General features: G+C 31.2%; 1 protein-coding gene across 2 annotated transcripts in view; it reads left to right on the forward strand.

The window, feature by feature from the left end:
- Nucleotides 1-14,136, forward strand: part of LOC143047601 (uncharacterized) — a 31,309-nt gene extending 17,173 nt beyond the window's left edge. Inside the window, exons 15-26 of one of the 2 annotated variants that reach the window (XM_076220732.1) lie at nucleotides 599-714; nucleotides 1,856-3,168; nucleotides 3,522-3,567; nucleotides 3,911-3,987; nucleotides 4,946-5,108; nucleotides 5,677-5,806; nucleotides 6,184-6,240; nucleotides 8,486-8,562; nucleotides 9,607-9,684; nucleotides 10,862-10,964; nucleotides 13,086-13,149; nucleotides 13,702-14,136. In XM_076220732.1, coding sequence (XP_076076847.1) covers nucleotides 599-714; nucleotides 1,856-3,168; nucleotides 3,522-3,567; nucleotides 3,911-3,987; nucleotides 4,946-5,108; nucleotides 5,677-5,806; nucleotides 6,184-6,240; nucleotides 8,486-8,562; nucleotides 9,607-9,684; nucleotides 10,862-10,964; nucleotides 13,086-13,149; nucleotides 13,702-13,760 — 2,283 coding nt within the window. In that variant the 3' untranslated portion in view covers nucleotides 13,761-14,136. The remainder of the gene's footprint in view (nucleotides 1-598; nucleotides 715-1,855; nucleotides 3,169-3,521; nucleotides 3,568-3,910; nucleotides 3,988-4,945; nucleotides 5,109-5,676; nucleotides 5,807-6,183; nucleotides 6,241-8,485; nucleotides 8,563-9,606; nucleotides 9,685-10,861; nucleotides 10,965-13,085; nucleotides 13,150-13,701) is intronic. The other variant, XM_076220733.1, reaches the window with a different exon arrangement.
- Nucleotides 14,137-19,663: the final 5,527 nt, after the last annotated feature.

Below are 19,663 nucleotides of genomic sequence, written 5' to 3' on the forward strand. Positions count from 1 at the left end.
TTAATCAATGATACATTAATATATGAATTTACAGTATATAAGAATAAGGAGATGTGGTACAATTGTCAAAGAAACAGCTATCCACAAGAATTTAAATGACTTAGATTGGATATAAGCAATTACATATTACTTTACAGCCTTCAACAATGAGAAAAACTTATGCTGTATATAGCCAGGTATAAAAGACCTAGACAAGAAAAACATGGAACAATTCAAAAGAGAACCCATTTAAAATCATTGTTTACTTATACCCAAGATGATCTGCTTAATTTGCAATTGGTAACCTACAAATAATAATGAATCCACGTAGTGCAGTTTTGTTCAATTTTTTTTTATTGTGCTTAGGGTATGGAAATAGGTTACAGTACATCTTGTTAGACCTAGTGGTCAAGATGCACAACTACACAGCCTAAGTTTAAATTCTGATAATTAACTTGAAATTTTTAGAACTGTATACATGGTATATTATTTGCAGCTTACTTTTACATCAATATGTATTGAATGAGATTCAATAATATGTAGAAAAAAATAATAGAATAGTTTTACAGACTTTTGCGTTTCTTTATTTGCATGTGAAAGATTCTTTCTCAATTTACAGACAGACACTCTGTCCAGTTTCAAGTCAGTACCAAGTTCTTTCCAATCAGTAGTTAATGACGATTCAGACTCCGATTCCATGTTATCAGCTACAAGTGATCTAGGATTTTACTTGCAGTAAGTGATCTCTCTATCATCCATGATCTATTTCCCGCTGAACATCAAACACCTGTCAATCAATCTTTAGTGATCTCTAAACTGTACAGACTCAGTAAAGTATGTTATGATTAAAATGAGATGTAGAATTCATTTAAAAAAAGAAATGATCAAACAACTCATAAAAAGAACAATAGATTAAAGAACTGATTTCAACTATACTGTGTGTGTGATTTTTTCAAGATCTCTGTAATATTATTGTGGGTTATTGTTATTCATAGGATACCACTGCCGCTGTGGTCTTGTTGTAGAGTGTTTTCCTTGTGTGCAGGAGGTCATGGGTTCAAACACTAGAAGGATCAAATCAATTATTAAAATTTGATATTTGCTGCTTCTCCACTAAGCACACGGCATAAAGGAGTAAGAACAAAGATTAGATTGCTCAGGGTTTGAGTAATGGGTCAGGGTAGGTCTTCCTGCAAGCTGTCACCTTGTGAACTAACATATTAAAAATCCAGCTAAGCCTGTCCATTTCGTACAAATCATATTACATTACCTCTAGCAGGAAATTCCAAATGTTAGTTCGGAAATTTATATTCGGAGTATTCGGACTTTTCCGAGCTCCAAAAAAATATTTTCATGCAAAATGAGAGGTTTTAAAAAAAAAAATCCAAGCTGGTCTCCGCATATATTCGGAATTTCAAACTTTTGTTTGGAGATTTATTTAAAATTCTGCATTCTATTCGTGAATTATTCCGAGTTATTAAAAATTATTAGATATATATATATAATAAGCATGTTCTTGTACTGTATATGCATTTAGTTCAAGCAGGGTTAAGAGGTTAAGCTGCTGACCATCATCAACTTGGATTTTTTTGATGTGTGTTGACCACAAAAGTTAAATGTTCAACCAAAACAAATTATCTATTGGCATACATCATGTACATGTATGCAGACTTTTGCAAAACCACAAAATCAAATATCAGCGAAAATAAAATGTAATTATATTATATAGTGTATTATGTACTGCAGCTATTTTAATCACGAAATCAGTGTTATATAACCAGATTAGGGTAACACTTCTTAATTTACAGAAATTTCATCAAAATAAAGAGTGAAATTGTTCAGAAATAAATTAATAGCAATGCTAAATTTGTTTTAGGAGGACCAACAGTTTAGGATCATTCCAGTTAGTAGGGTCCTTTGATAGTTTCAGAAACTCCATGACGCCTCCAAAGGATGGCTTCCTTCCAGATAGTAACAGATCCTCATTACAGGATGACCATCCTGCTTCAGAGGATCCTTTAGAAAAGACTTTATCCAATGAAATTCAAGGATCAGATAAGACTTTGTCCAATGAAATTCAAGAATTAGAAAATACTTCATCCAATGAAATTCAAGGATTAGAAAAGACTTTACCCAATGAAATTCAAGAATTAGAAAAGACTTTATCTAATGAAATTCAAGGATCAGAAATAACTTTATCCAATGAAATTCAAGGATTAGAAAAGATTTTATCCAATGAATTTCAAGGAACAGAAAATAAAAATACAATACAGGAAACATTAAGTGATATGGGTAAAGGAGACCTTGAAGAAACACTTTGTCAAAATAAAGAAGATTCTATAAAGAATACTGGAAACATTGATAGAAATGGAAGTTTGAAAAACTTGACCACTGATTCTTTGAATGAAGTTGATAATCACAGAGATTCTATAAATGTTGTTGAGGTTGATTTTGTAGACCAGGAAAGGCCAACAACATTAACTGATTCTTTGCAAGAGCTTGATAATCACGAAGCGTCTATAAATGTTGTTGATAATGATTTTGAACACAGGGAAAGGTCAACAACAATTGTAAATGAAGCCGCTCACGATAATGATACTTCGGATGAAATTCAACAAAGTGGGGAAAGTAGTTGCTCAAGTGATTATAGCATGTCAGTGTCAAGAGATAGGTTAAAAACATTAACTAATGTGGATGTTGTTTTGTCAAAGGATATGAAAATAGACGTTAAGACAGAAAGAGATATAACTTTTATTGATGAAGAAAATGAAACAGCAACTGATATAAATAATTTATCAGAAAATATTAGAAAAAATGAATCAGTAAATAATATTAAGACTAAATCTATGAATAATTTATATATTGAATCTGTAAATAATGGAATGGATGAATTGACAAAAAATAGAAATGTGGAATTTACTAATAATAGAATTGATAAATCAACAAGAAATGAATTAGCTGAATCAGCAGAAATTACAAATGCTCAATTTGAAATTGTTGGAAATAAAGATGAGAAGAAAGTTGTTGGCAAAAAATCTCCTGATACAAATGCCAGTGAAAATTTAGGTCAAATGATAACAAAAGGTCATTTAGACTGTGATAATTGTCCCCATGGTGATGTGGATAGTAGTTCTGGAGTGTCATCTTGTAGTGGATGTCCGCCAAAAGTATCACAGTCTATACAATCAGGTATGCTGGCTTTATTATTATCTAAGTACTATGTTTTTAGATAATTGTCAAAATTGCCAAACTCAGGTTTTGTTTAGCTATTGACAAAATGATTAAACTAGCATTAATTTTAAAAGTTATTATTTTAATTGTTAATATACCATTCATCATGTTCATGTTTTTACCCCCTTATGCAATAAAAAAAAACAACATGTTATTAATTTCATGTGTCTGAGCTTTTATTTCTCAAATGTTTTTACAAATGGCATTTAACAAATGTTTAAAGATATATGGTAGGGGATGTGAATTAAGCAGGTAATTTAAATGTGAAAGTATCCCATAAGCACTTTATTTAGATTGTTTAATTGTTTCAGAAGATGAAATAAGTATACAGCAACAGGAGAATATTAGCAGAAGAGGGTAGGTTGCACACTGGTCATTTAAATGAAATTAAGATATATGATTTTTAAATATGTGCAAAAATATCTTAAAATTTGTAACATAGAAGAGGACCATAAAAAATCTTGTGTTGAAGAAGAAAAGTACTATTACAAAATTGGCTAATGCTGAAAAGACTAAAAGAAGTTATTTAACCTGATTTATTTTTTGAATAAATAAAAAAAGAACCCATGCAATTATATGGTACATTTGATGCATGTGGATTTTGACAAATAATTAGTGTTTTTTTTCACTTTTATGAAAAATTATTCTGTTTCAAGAAAAGCGTTTTTCAATATCATTTTTTTCATGATCTTACATTTAGATCCAAGACAGAAATGGAGCAGTGCTGCAAAACAGATCTTTTTAGATTTAGCACTCAAATTGAAACATTAGCTTCAGGTATGTTTATTTTTAATTTTTTGATTTATAATCGATAATCTATATATGAATGCTTGATAACTTTTAAAGCGACACAAAAGCCATATATACATATATCATGTATGTATAACATGTATAAATAATTTATAAACTATTGCAAATTCTTTGTCTACAATATTAATGTTTAAATAATTAAGAAGTGCAAGAATTGCAGAAAATTTCTCACCTCTTATTTGTAGTATACATAATATTTTGGTAGCTATTATTTCTGTTATTAAGCTTTACTTAATTTAAGATTAAATCTAGCAACCAAATTTTATGTGCACTTGGTTCATATCTTAAATTCTTAAATTAATGGTTCCCAATTTTCACATTAAATTGTATTGCTACTTAACATTTAAGGCAGATATATTGTTTGAAGCTTGCAACAGGCCACCTGTTACCCCCCCTCCCCCCAGCTTAAACATAAATCTCCCTACATCAGATTTCAAATTTAAAGTCACTGTTTTGACTGGATGTGTGTGTAATTTTACATCCCACACAACCTAATTCCACAATTATATGAGTTTTATGTTATAAAAGGATGAAATTTTGCTAAGCCTAGAGGAAATGTTGCATAAATATAATGCTACATAATTTTAAAATGCCAGTCTTTATTATTGTGAAACATTTTCTTGTCAAATTTGAAAATAATAGAAACATTTAATTTCATAAAATTTAAAAAAAATACTTACTTCAAACCATTGACACAAATATTAGAATTTCAAAAAACTTCAATCACTCATGTACATCACATCTGAAAAACTTTATTAGATATATAGCAGTTTGACAAACACTAAATTTGGTCATTGAGAAACTTAACTTTTCCTTAACAATAGAATGTGATCAATAAAACATTCAGATGATTTGTACAGAGTTATCTCCCTGTAGTGTTATCTACCACATTAAGTTAAGTTAAAAAATCTCTTATTTCTTGTAGGGTTTGGAATCACTAAAGTACTACAGAGCTATAACCATATCCAGAATGTAATATACAGTATGTTAACGGGGAGGACTGTTGTAATAATTGGTTCATCACACTACGAGGAGGAAGTAAAAAATCTGGTGACTGCACTGAAACTATTTCTACCTGGTTGTCACAGGTAAATATTTCTGACTCATTGTGATATATACATACAAGTTAATAAAATAAGTGATTTGTTAGAATTGTTATTTCATTTATTTTTCATTGAATACAAATTTTCGCAGACTTCATTTGTATGCATGCTGTACCTCAAATTTAATTGTTCAACCAAGTACATATTTGTACATACCTGCCAAATTTTCAAAATGCCCATGGGTATTTTATGTGCAAGATGGTTCTTATAATCCTACAAAACCTTCAAGAAGGCCTTCAAATGTATTTTAATGTTGTTTTTTGGCTTCTTCATGCTTTAACAAGCTCATAGCCAATGCAAAATTTATTATTTTCTTTAAAATTGTTGACAAAATTGCTCTTACAAAATATTCATTTGGGTGCCTCCATGGGGGAAATCCCCCGCAAAAAGTGACAAATGGCAGGTATGTTTGTAATAGGATTGTGTTTAGCTTTTATAGGATTGTGTATAGCTTTTATAAAAACCATGAAATCAAGATGAAATAATCAACTTTTTCATTTTTATACTTTTGTTGCCATTTAAAGAATGCTATATATCGTCCATTTGTTTATAGATGTCAGACTAGTTGTATCCAGTGGTCTTCGAAAGCAATAGCTGTAACAGACCTGATAGAAATAAAACTGATTGGAATTTGTAGACACGAAAAGAAATCGGTAGACAGAATGGTTCCTAAAGCAGTTCAGGTAAAACGAAATAGACTGTTAAGCAGTTCAGTAACTTAGAAGCCATTCAACTGCTAACCAGTTTTCTACTTCTAGGGTGTGTTTAATGATCTAATCTACCCAGGAGGGTTTCCCATGAACAGTTACCAGTTTTCTTTTTACTGTCCAGTTTAATATATAATTATTTTATTTGAGATAAATAATAAAAAGAAATAAAAGTATTGAAAAGCCTGCTATTTTAGTAGAAATTTGCACAAAGGACTTAAAAAGGCAAACCTGTTTTTTACTGTAAAAAGAATATGAATAAACAAGGATTAAGATAAGCACAAATGTGTATTTCATTGCTGTTTGTACATGATGCACCTTTATTACTTTTGTAACTACTTTATTTTTTTCAGAAATACATTACTCTATTGGATGTAGAAAGAAGAGTAATAATTTCACCTGTTTATCAGGTAGGTATAGATTATCGGGTTTTCTACACATTGTTATCGTAAAATATCAGCTGCAACTAAAAAGTTTCACATTATGTCAAGCGGCTGACATTTTACAATATCTAAACGTAGAAAACCCGATTAACTGTTTATCGTTCTATTACTGGTCTTTTTCCTCTTCCTAAGACAGTTTTAGGCTTGATGAAAGAAAGCTTGATAATGTCTCCTCTCGCATTGTGACGTCGCTGATAATGCCTGGTCTCGTTTTTACGCCTTGATATGAGAATTACGGAGCAACAGAGCAGGGTGATATAGGTGTTTGGAAGAACGATAAGTCCTGTTATTGGTCAGAAAGTAGAGGTCTTCACTACTGAGTTAAATAAGATTTTCAGTTAAGCAACAACAATTGACCTAAAAAATCTGTTTTCCAATTTTTTATGGCCCTGCAACAAAGTTGTCTGGCCATATAGCTTTACCCTTGTCCGTCATTCTAAAAGTTATTCTGCAACAAACCATTATACAAACTTTTTTTCTAAGTGCCTTTAGAAATTGGGCTGATTTTTGGTATGGGAGTTAACCATGATGAGTTACAGATCAAGTTTGAGTTTTGTTCCGCTCCACTAATTTTTGCCGAAAATTACCAGCTTTGGACTTTGATAAATTGTTGAAAATCACAGTTGTACAAACTTTTTTATAGCCCCGCCACTAAGAGGTCGGGACATATAGTTTTACCCTTGTCCGCCATTCCGTCATTCCGCAACAAACCATTATGCAGAGTTTTTTTCAAAACCACTTCAGGTATTGGGCTGACCTATGGAATGTAGGTTCGCCATGATGAGTTACAGATCAAGTTTAAGTTTCTTTCCGCTCTGCTAATTTTTGCCAAAATTACGGGCTTTGGACTTTGATAAATTGTTGAAAATCACAGTTATACAGACTTTTTTTCTAAACACTTTCAGAAATTGGGATGATTTTTGGCATGTGAGTTATCCAAGATGAGTTACAAATCTAAATCAAGTTTAAGTTTTGTTCTACTCGGCTAATTTTTGCCAAAAAAATTATGGGCTTTTGACTTTGATAAATTGTTGAAAATCACAGTTATAAGGACTTTTTTTCTAAATGCTTTCAGTTATTGGGCTGATTTTTGGTATGTGAATTAACCATGATGAAATACAGATCAAGTTTAAGTTTTGTTCCGCTCCACTAATTTTTGCCGAAATTACCAGCTTTGAACTTTGATAAATTGTTTTTTTCTAAAGTCTTTTAGATATTGGGATGATTTTTGGTATGTGAGTTACTCATGATGAGTTGCAGATCAAGGCTAAGTTTCGATCTGCTCCGTTAATTTTTGCCAAAATTAAGGGTTCACAACTTTGAAAATTGTTGAAAATGACAGTTATACGGACATTTTTCTATACGCCTCCAGATTTTGAGCTGATTTTGTTATATGTGAGACTATCATCATGTTTGTGTCCACATGTGTTATTGAAATTGCAGATTTTTCAACTTTTGGAGACGGGGCCATTTGTGTCGCTTTGACACATCTAGTTTCTAAAAGCCTTCAGATATTGGGCTGATTTTTGGTACGTGTGTTAAACATGATGAGTTACAGATCAAGTTTGTGTTTAGTTCTGCTTCACTAATTTTTGCCAAAATTACAGGCTTTGGACTTTGATAAATTGTTGAAAACCAAAGTTATATGGTGTTTTTAAAGCCTTAAGATTTTGAGCAGATTTTTGATATGTGAGACTAACATCATGTTTGTGTCCACATGTGTTGTTGAAATTGCAGATTTTTCAAATTTTTGAGACTGGGCCATTCGTGTCCAAATTCATGTCGTTCCGACACTTATAGTTTTAATTTTTTCAATTACCAAAGGTGTCACTGTCTTGATTTATTTGGTTAAAAACCTATAGCTAGGAACAAGAAATGTTTTTTTTTTTTACATTTAAGTGTTTAAAGGTAATTAATATTTATCAAACAAAGCTATTTCAATAAATTTTAACACTTTTAATCCAAAGATCATCATGGTTATATTAAAAAATATTTTCAATAGTTCAGAAGTGTTTTCTAACATCTCTAAGTAAAGAATAGAGAAATTAAATTGACAATCTTTAACTTAACTATCTCTAAATATATCATGTCCTAGAGCATTAAATTCCAGTCAAGAGATAGGCTTTTCTTAGCTGCTGTTTAAAATAAGAGAAACTGAACTGTCATTTTTGTCTGATAGAATTCGAAGTTCCATTTTTATTTTGTATTTCAGGGAAGTTTGATCACAACAATTTTATCAAGAAAAAAGTCATTTAAGACAGAAGAAGGTTATATCCAGTTTATAAAAGTGTAAGTATCCAAAGTATACAGAATATTTATGTAGATTTAGTTGAGAAGGACGACACAGTTCGGTTATATTTTAGTTTTATTTTGATAACATTCAATATAAGAAGATGAGGTATGACTGCCAATGAGACAACTCTCCATTCAAGTCACAATTGTAAAAAGTGAACCACTAATTAGGTCTAACAAGGAGCCTTGGTTCACACTAAACAGCAAGCTATAAAGGGTCCCAAAATGACTACTAGTGTAAAACCATTCAAACAAGAAAACCAACAGTCTAATCTATATAAAAAAGGACAGACGAGAAACAGTTGTGAATCACATCAACAAACAACTAACACTGAACAACAGGTTCCTGACTCCGGACAGGTGCAAACAAATGCAATGGTTTAAAGTTTTTTAAAACAGGTGCCAATTCATTTATTGAACCATTTTGGTTATGCAATATAAAAGTAAATGTTCCCTTCTAAAGTCTTTGAAAAATATTTAAAAAAAAAAAGAAATCGTTTGAAAAAATTTTATTTACCTACCTAGAACCTACTGTATTTTTCAATGAGGAGGCCAAAAATAAGTAATTATATATTTTTTTTTGTCCTAATATCAGTAGTTATTTCCATTGCAAAAAGATCATTAAGCCAAATGTCATAAAGTAAATAACACAAACATTATTTATTAGATAGAATGTTATCAGTATATATTTGACATATTAGGGCTATTTCGTTAAAACTATGTGGGAGGGTGGGAAGGGATTTTCAAAATATCCATACAACCAAGAACCATTTTTTAGATAATTTTGCATAATGGAAAATATAAAAGACCCAATACCCACATTAGATAATTAAACTTTCCTTCCTTCCCTCCACATACAATTCAATGGAATAACCCAAAACACCAATTTCCCTAAAAAAAAACCATGAAAACAGAAATGTTATGAATAATCCTTTGTTTGCATAGAAAAGTACTCGAAAAAGATTGAACATTGGTTGTTTCAAACTGTATGGTGATTAATAATATAAAGAATTTGAAAAACACAATACATTTATTTTTCAGATCACTTTGTGAATTTTCATCAAAAGCATTCATATTTTTCCATTCATTTTGTCTTGGTACAGTTGGAACACTAACAGGGTAGGTATGAATACGAAAACAAATATTGAGTTATCTAGTACTATGGAATGGTTTATTTTTGTGGGTACCAATTTTTCGTAGATAAAGGAAAATTAGCATTTTCATGGATATTTAATTTCTTTGTTTTGGTTAGGCTGCATACATTCTTTTAGAAAACTTGTAATTCCTTGAATATTTAAATTCATGGTTACCCTGTATCCATGAAATCAACGAAAAATTGATATCCAATAAATATTAATGAATCTACAGTAACCTTCCTGCTGGTGTTCACAAAAATAGTGGATATCAACTTAATTGTGAAACTTGCATTCTCCCTTTTTGGTGGATGTTTTATACAGCCAGACTGCCAAAAATTGAAATGAGAACACAACAATATATCTGTAGTAATTTGTGCTATTGGGTTTTGATTACACTACAGCTTCTTATTTCATAAGAAATGGAGCAAATTAAAAGAGGGGCAAAAGATACCAGAGAGACAGTCAAACTCATAGATCGAAAATAAACTGACAACGCCATGGCTAAAAATGAAAAAGACAAACAGACAAATAATAGAACACATGCTACAACATAGAAAACTAAGACTAAAGACCAAGCAACACGAACCCCACCAAAAACTGGGGGTGATCTAAGGTGCTTCAGAAGGGTAAGCGGATCCTGCTCCATATGTGGCATCTGTCTCGTTTCTTATGTTAATACAAATCTGGTAAATAGTCTTAATTGGAAGGTCAAATTTGTGAAAAGGGAAGGGGATTGTAGTTACCACATAAGGAACATATCTGATATCATCTGTGATGAGGGATGATTTCAACTGCACCATTTGGAACTCTTGGTTTAATAGCTTCCTATCGAGCAGTTACCCTCTATCAAGGAAATCATGATATGAAATACAAGCAGGGGAATATTATATCAATTGAGAAAATATACTCTGTATGCAGGCACTGTTGGAATGTTGCTACATAGAAATGGAAAGTTCACGATTGGGAAGCTAAAATCATCTCTTTTGTCATAAAGTTTTGTTTTCAACCGATCTACATTGTCAATTTCTAGATGTAAATCAAGACATGAGGCCGACTTTAAGCATGGGATGTAGTCCAACACAATGTATGATGATGTGTTGATGGTGAATGGCTGCTTAAATATTAAAGATATTAATATTCTAATTTTACATTAATTTTAGCAATAGAGGAAGCATTATAAGTGAAAGTGATTCTGTTAAGAAGACGGCAACAGCTTTCCTCAGTAAACTTGGAATACAAGACTGTGATATTGATATTATGGAGGTAATAATAAGGCTAGACAATTTATCTAGGTCATATATAGCAATACAGGTAGTAAGGTTTTCACATCACAACACTGAAGGTTGATATGTTATTAATTTTGGAGAGGTCAATGGCAGATAGAGTCATGAGCAACCCTTTAACTTCAAGGGGGTTATGGTTTTTGTCGGAGTCAAAAAAAAAAATTGGCCCAAAGGTTGAAATTATTGTTTTAGTTTTTTTTCAAAGCTATCAATCAAACAATTTTTATCAATATTTAACACTATAAGGTATGAGGGGGGGAGGGGGGAGGATAAATCTGGATTAAGAATTTTTTTTTTTTGCCATCTGCTTGGCCACATTATTTTTTTCATCAATTTGGGGATCAGAAATTATTTTTTTTAGTAAAAAATATGACCATGCTTTCATCATTTCTATGGTAGAAAATATTTTTTTATTAGGATTGTAGCTTCATAATATTGAGTTGTAGCATGTGAGTAATTTTTAGAACAGCATGCAGCTACTTTTTGTTTGCTGATAGTTTACATTAAATAACACTCAGGACACCATTTACCTTAAATTAGTTGCATCTAGCAACACTAACACAGCATATCAGAGGATGCTCATGTTATATGCTTTAAGGAGAATGGTTTCAAAATTTGAAACATTAGCATTCTTTTATAAGGTATTGGTTGGGGTTTACAGAAATGAGAATTATAAACCAAATCAACAGGAAAATGGACCTAAATAATAAACTACATAGAAAAATGGTGCAAAACAAATAAAAATAGAGAATAATGGGGTGCTTAGATAAAAAAAGGGGGAATGATGGGCAGAATACTGATATATAAAGAATAGATAAAAATGACTGTAACGCCTAAATTAAAATATTGTTTGTTTGCCCTTTTCTGACCATATGTTTTGAAACAGGGTAGGTAGGTAGGTAAAATATTTTATTTTTTTCCCAAAAAAAATAACTTGGCTCTGTATATTTTTTTTAATGGGTAGGTAGATATAATATTTTATTTTATAGATACAAAATCTGCATAATGTCATTTTTGTTTGTTTTGCTTTTGCTAATAAGTTTCTGGGACTATACGTTTTGAAAAAAATATCATGTAGAATGTGAAGTTAATTCATATGCACTACTATTTTGTTTTCAAATATCAAATACTGCATATTTTCAACGTTTATATATGCCTAGAACTTTGAAGAGTTTTAACTTGCACTAATATTCTGTACTACATACCTTGTACGCTTACCTCTACCTAAAGGTTTTCTGTAAGAGATAACTTTGTCCTGGTAAAATATGTCCAGGCAGACATACATTACTAGTAGAAAAAGTCCCTAGAGTGTTTAAATTTCCATGTGTGCCTATGTTTCCAATAAAAATGCTATAAGACTTAAACTCAATTGTAACGTATTTTACATTGCATTTATAAATGATCTGTATGTAAAACTTAGGCGATTTACTGCCAAATATTCTCCACTGTACAGGCTATTGTCACCTTTGGTTCATGTCAGATATAAATAATATAGCAATGTTGGTCGAAAGCATCGTTAACATAATCATCCTACGGATCACAAAAGGCCATCCCTACATAGAATACAACGTCCGTTTACACAAAAAAGTTTTGTGCACAAGTTGATAATTTTGTATTGAACGAACTTTTTTGTAAATGAACCCTGCTCTTCAAGTATAAAGATACAGAGTTAACGTACGTCATATCATGATTTCAAAGCGTTCAACATCGATTTCAATTAAATGCTTTGAACTTTAAATGCAAGTTTTCATGTCAAACGCTCATTTGATACCAAACGGACTAGACATTATACAATAAAGATAAAACCCGAAGATTCCGATAAAAAAGTTTTGAGCGGGAAATACAAATATAAGATTTTTGGTAGGAACGAAAAAATAAAGTAAAATAAAATCTTGCTGGTAAATACAAATAAAAGATTTTCAGGCGGAACGAATTTATAGGGTCGGTCGGTAAAGGGCAAACAAACAATATTTTAATTTAAGCCTAACAATTCAAGATTTGATAGAGAAAAATTATGCAAAAAATGAAAGAACACAGAAATGAAAAATCCCCCCATACAGACAAGACCTTCTTATTAATTATAATTTTCATGTTTTTTCAGTATCTTACAGAACTGGTGAAGTATCAGCACATAGAAGATCACTACAAGAGTTTAAACACAACTGGTATACTAATAGTTTGAGTTATAGTTGTAAACGATTATTTGATCTAATGTTGAAGTTTCATTTTCAAAAAAATACTGTGGATTCATTTATTTTTGTGGGTTTCAATTATCAAAGAGTTATGAAAGATACTGGATTTAATCGGTTTGCATACAAAGTTATATAAAATTTGTACTTTGTTTTACTATTGGTTCAACATTTTCCTGCTACTCTCAGAAACTTGAAAAAAATATTTTCACTATGTAATGACTATGCATGTTAAGTTATCAAGTTTATTATTATTTGATTGATTTTTTGTGCTATTTGTATTTAGTTTTGCTGAAATTTGCCACAACCTAAGTTAATATATATCATGAGTAATATAAATAAAAAACTCACCCAGGGTTTATAATATATTTGAGTTTCCTCTGCAAGACTCAGTAGTGACTCTAGAATTAGAAAGTACCATATATGGTGTTCTAGCATACACAGAAAAATCTGAAAACAATTCACTACTAAAGAATATATTCCCACATGTAGATCTACGATTATTATGCATTTAATTAAATATTTCAGGTATTCCACCAAGACCTTTCACGAGAAATATTCATCCATGCCAGCTTCACAGATTATAACTAGGCGACTCTGCTTAATGTATAGTTGTTGTAGAGTGGTATCCTTACCATGACAGATCAAGAAGATCTAGATATAAGTGCCAAAGTGGTCTCATGACTGTGATAAACTTTTATTACATACAGTGATTCAGTCAGTCTTTGTGTTGATTTAGTGGATCTTCCAGTTTGAGGGTTTGAGTATGATTTCCTCTTAGTATATTTCCTCTGATTACCTTTTGGTACATATCTGTCAAGTTTTCCTTGTCTCCATGAGTGAAATTAAGCACAAGAGGACCGTATGCTCCTCTTAAATTGTAAAACATTTTTTTTGTTCTCATTGTTGAAAGTTGCCTATAGTTGCTTACATCCACTTTTTTTTTAACTTGGGGGGGGGGGGGGGGGGAGGGGGGGATATTTGTCTCTTTGATAATTGATTATTAGGAAAAAATGGATTGTTCAAAAATAAGTGCTGATCAATTATTATAGCCCACACAATTTATTGCTTTGGATATAATATTTTTAACCTGTCGGTCCGTTCCTCAAACAACAGAATTTTTCACGAAACTTTGTAGATGAGAAGAACATACCATGTAGATCTGCATATCGACAGGAAATTATGAATCAATTTTTTTTCTAGGAGTTATACCCTTTGAACTTATTGGCCTCAATATACTACTGCAACAAATTCTCATCACATTTCCTTTGATACCACACAACAAAATTTCATAAAACTTTGTAGATAATAAGGACAAACTATGTAGATGTGCTTATTGGCAGGAAATTATGATTAATTTTTTTTTCTAGGAGTTATGCCCCTTGAACTTATTGGCCTTAATATACTACTTCAACAGTTTTCATCACAACTCCTTTGAATCAACACAGCAGAATTTCATTTAACTTTGTAGATGATAAGGACATGCATATCGACTGGAAATTATGAATCAATTTTTTTTAGGAGTTATGCTCCTTTGAACTTTGAATATTTGCCTAAATATACCCTTCAACAGTTTGTAATCACTCTAAAACCACACAACAGAACTTCATGAAACTTTGTAGTTAACAAGGACATACTATGTTAATGTGCATATCCACAAGAACAATTTTTTATAAGTTGACTTTTGTAGAGTTATGAGTCTTTGAACTTAGAAATCTGGTGAGATTTTGTTTGTCCAGTGACAATGTGGGGGTATGGGGTATGTGAGCGTGCTAACAAAGGTTCTTTAATTTAGAAAAAAATTATGCCCTTTTGGAAATTTTGATTATAAGGAAAATTGCATTGCTAGCACACTCATGTGTACAGTTCTTGCAGGATTTTTATGAAATTTATCATTAAGGTTTATATCATCAATATCTTAGACAAATTCGAAAAATCAGTGCCAATCAATTATTTCTAAAAGAGTTATGTGCTTTGGAAATATTGATTATATTGTAAATTGCATTGTTAGCACTCATGTGTACAATTCTTGCAAGAGTTATATGAATCTTTTATCAGGTTTATATCATCAATGTTATTGACACTTTTGAAAATAAGTGTGGATCAAATATTTGTAATGAGTTATGCCCCTTGGAAATATTTAATATAGCAGAAATCACATTGCATTTGCTCTGAAGCCTTCATTTCTCTAACATATTTATAAAAACTTTTAAAGAACAAAACAGAATTTGTTTTTAATATATTAGTTATTGCTCTTGGACCTTGGACAGATAAAACATGTGCAACGAAGGGGACATTGGAACTCTGTTCTCTTAATTTTGTTGAAAAATATTTTTTTTATATTCTATGACTTTATCAGATTGATGCATTTGCATGTATGATCAGTATATTCTGCAATATGATTCCTGATTATGATAAAATGTAATTTGATGGTGCACTTACAACTATGAATGATTTTATCTATTATTTATTATTTTATGAACTGCTGTTAGTATCTTGTTATTATTGTTATAATCAAAGTATGTGCAATTTTAATTGTTGATAATGTTTAATGAAAGAATAAATTTTTATTTTCAAAGAGACTTTAGCTTTTTTTCCCGCTTTGTAATATCTGGAGTTGTTTATGATTGAAGTATACCAGATGTCTTTTGTGTGTTTTGTGTTTGCTTGCAGTATTTATAAGAAACTAATGTTGTGGTAGTTGATACACAACTAGTATTTCATATCTGCAGTTTGCTTGTTAAATGAAGTGTGCTATTAACCCCTGTAAGTTATCGATAAATGACTTTTACACAAAGCTGTTAATATTTCTGATGTTATAAGTGTGTGTAATCAACCTGTCAAATAGGGAACAGTGTGTGTAATTGCTTTGATTGCTTACATCCACTTCGTTTGAACTCTGGTGGATATTGGACTCAATCATACAACATTTCCTTATTATCAAGCCCCACTCAGGAGCATTAAGTTTTTATACGACCGCAAAAATTGAAATTTTTTTGGTCGTATATTGGTATGACGTTGGCGTCGTCGTCGTTATCGTTGTTGTCGTTGTCGTCGTCCGAAGACATTTTCGCACTGTAACTTTAGTAAAAGTAAATAGAAATCTATGAAATTTAAACACAAGGTTGATGACCATAAAAAGAAGGTTGGGATTGATTTTGGGTGTTTTTGTTCCAACAGTTTAAGAATTGGGGGCCAAAAAGGGCCCAAATAAGCATTTTTCTTGGTTTTCGCACAATAACTTTAGTGTAAGTAAACAGAAATCTATGCAATTTTGACATAAGGTCTATGACCACAAAAGGAAGGTTGGGATTGATTTTGGGAGTTTTGGTCCCAACAATTTTGAAATTAGGGGCCAAAAACAGGTCCCAAATAAGCATTTTTCATGGTTTTTGCACAATAACTTAAGTATCAGTTAATAGAAATCTATGAAAGGAGTAGGTCCGGTAAGGACCGATTTTGGCCTCAAATTTCAGGTTCATCTAACAATAGTTTTTGGACACTTTTTAAACACTTCAGTGTCTACTTCAATTGATTCGATTAGTTTATGTAAAAGATTTTAACTGATTTAGTTATAAAAAACGCTCTGATTCAAGCTTAAATACAAAAAATCTATAAAATATGCCAACAAACGTCACTTTTCAGAATTTATGGTTTTTGTCAAAAATGAAAGTGGCCGCATACGTGTTCATCCTCAACCTTTATATATGTTTTGTATTATCATCAAATATAACTTCCATTTCAATATTATGAATGAACACGAATGCGGCCACTCCCATTTTAGACGGAAACCGTCTAAAAATTAACCAAAATGCTAAAATTTTGAAGATTTCAGTAATTTAGCATGACTGAATGATGCTAGTACGCGATATGTGTGCATTGCATTGTCAAAAACAGTCCATATTTATGTAGCAGAAGCATTATACTTTCCAAAATACAGCTTAAAGATTGCATTTTCACAATTTTGTAAAACTGCTATATTTTGGGGCCAAAACGGGGTCTTACTGAACCTACTCCTTTTAACACAAGGTTTATGACCACAAAAGGAAGGTTTGGGTTGATTTTGGGAGTTTTGGTCCCAACAAATAAGGAGCCAAAAGGGGCCGAAATTAAGCTTTGTTTGATTTCATAAAAAAATGAATTATTGGGGTTCTTTGATATGCCAAATCTAACCGTGTATTCAGATTCTTAATTTTTGGTCCTGTTTTCATATTGGTCTACATTAAGGTCCAAAGGGTCCAAAATTAAACTTAGCTTGATTTGAACAAAAATTGAATTCTTGGGGTTGTTTGATATGCTGAATCTAAACATGTACTTAGATTTTTGATTATGGGCCCAGTTTTCAAGTTGGTCCAAATCGGGGTCCAAAATTATTATATTAAGTATTGTGCAATAGCAAGAAATTTTCAATTGCACAGTATTGCGCAATAGCAAGAAATCTTCAATTGCACAATACTAATTGCACAGTATTGTGCAATAGCAAGAAATCTTCAATTGCACAGTATTGTGCAATAGCAATAAATCTTCAATTGCACAGCATTGTGCAATAGCAAGAAATATCTAATTGCACAATATTGCGCAATAGCAAGAAATTTTCAATTGCACAGTTTTGCGCAATAGCAAGAAATATTCAATTGCACAGTATTGTCCTGTTTTCAAATTGGTCTTCATTAAGGTTCAAAGGGTCAAAAATTAAACTTTTTTTTTTTGGTTTGATTTTAACAAAAATTGAATATGGGGTTCTTTAATATGCTGAATCTAACCATGTATTTAGATTTTTAATATTTGGGCCCGATTATCAAATTGGTCCACATTGAGGTCTGAACAGTCATGGGCATTACTTAAACAAGTAATTTTTTTAAGTTACTTTTAGAAGTAATTTTTGGTTTTAAAAATAATAAAATTACTTAATAGAGTTATTTCAAATTATAATAGAAGCATAGACTAAATGTAGTTTAAATGAGTTTTTTCATCATTTTATATCATAAAATAAAGAATTTATTAGATTTGAGAGGAGTATAGAGATAAAAGGTTTGGCAAAACTTTTAGGAATTTTGGTCCTCAATGCTCTTCAACTTCGTACTTTATTTGGCCTTTTTAACTTTTTTGGATTCGAGCGTCACTGATGAGTCTTTCGTAGACGAAACGCGCGTCTGGCGTATATACAAAATTTAGTCCTGGTATCTATGATGAGTTTATTTACATAAAAATAATGACATAAATATTACTTGAATAAGTTATTTTTATACATTTTTGAAAAAAATAGTAATAACACTTATTTCAGGAACATATGTAGTTGATTTGGGTTACTAGTTATAAATAACCTCAAATCTTAATTAATTCACAATTATCTATCTATTTATATCAGTCTACCTTCAAGATTTTGTAGGAAAATGATAATCTAATAGTCCTAAGAGACCAATCTTTGACCCAGAAGCATCGGTATGAAAGATAAGTGCGTCAGAAAGTTAATTAGTGTTTCAGAAGGATTAGATTTATATTTCATAGGAAAAATAAACAGATGACTGCGAAAATTTGTTAAAGCTTAAGTAAAATCTGTATTATTGGACACCTATAAAAATAATATTCAGAAAAGTTACTTATATAAGTAATATTTAAAATAGCCTCGTTTTCAACATAACTTGTATAGGTTATTTTAATTGTTACTTGTTTAAGTAATGCCCATGACTGCTAAAGGGTCTAACATTGAACGTTATTTGATTTCATCAAAAATTGAATTCTTGGGGTTCTATGATATGCTGAATCTGACCATGTATTTAGATTTTGGATATTGGACCATAATAGGTAAATGTCCAATTTAATTTTTTTTAGTTTTTAAGTTTAGGTTCTTAGACCACATTCATTCTGTGTCAGAAACCTATGTTGTGTCAACTATTTAATCACAATCCAAATTCAGAGCAGTAGCAAGCTTAAATGTTGTGTCCATACTTGCCCCATCGGTTCAGGGTACGACCTCTGCGGTCGTATAGAGCTGCATCCTGCGGAGAATCTGGTTCAGTTTGTGTGTCCGTTTATTTGTCTTTTCTTCTGTTCGTCTTTCTGTCTGTGCCGCTTCAGGTTTAAGGTTTTGGTCAGGGTAATTTTTGATGAAGTTGAAGTCCAATCAATTTGAAACTTAGTACCCATGTTCTCTATGATATAATCCTTTTAATTGCAATGGGAAATTAGAATTTTGACCCCAATTTCACATTAAACTTAACATAGAACATGATAGTGCACGTTTTTTTTTTATGTCCTTTTTTTTCTGTTGAACTAATAAGAGAAATAGCGGTAATATCGAAATAAAAAAAGAACTAAATTACAAAAATCGCTTAAATTTTACAATTATTTAGTTTATGTACAGCTTATTCGAAAACAACAATAAAAAATATAGGTCACCGATGAGCTAAAAAAAATATTTCAATGTTATTGCCAAAAAAATGGCATTTTTGCACCAAAGGGAGATAATTTGGAGCTTTTTCAATGATAT

Source organism: Mytilus galloprovincialis, chromosome 10 (assembly GCF_965363235.1).
Source record: "Mytilus galloprovincialis chromosome 10, xbMytGall1.hap1.1, whole genome shotgun sequence".
Lineage (NCBI taxonomy): Eukaryota > Metazoa > Mollusca > Bivalvia > Mytilida > Mytilidae > Mytilus > Mytilus galloprovincialis.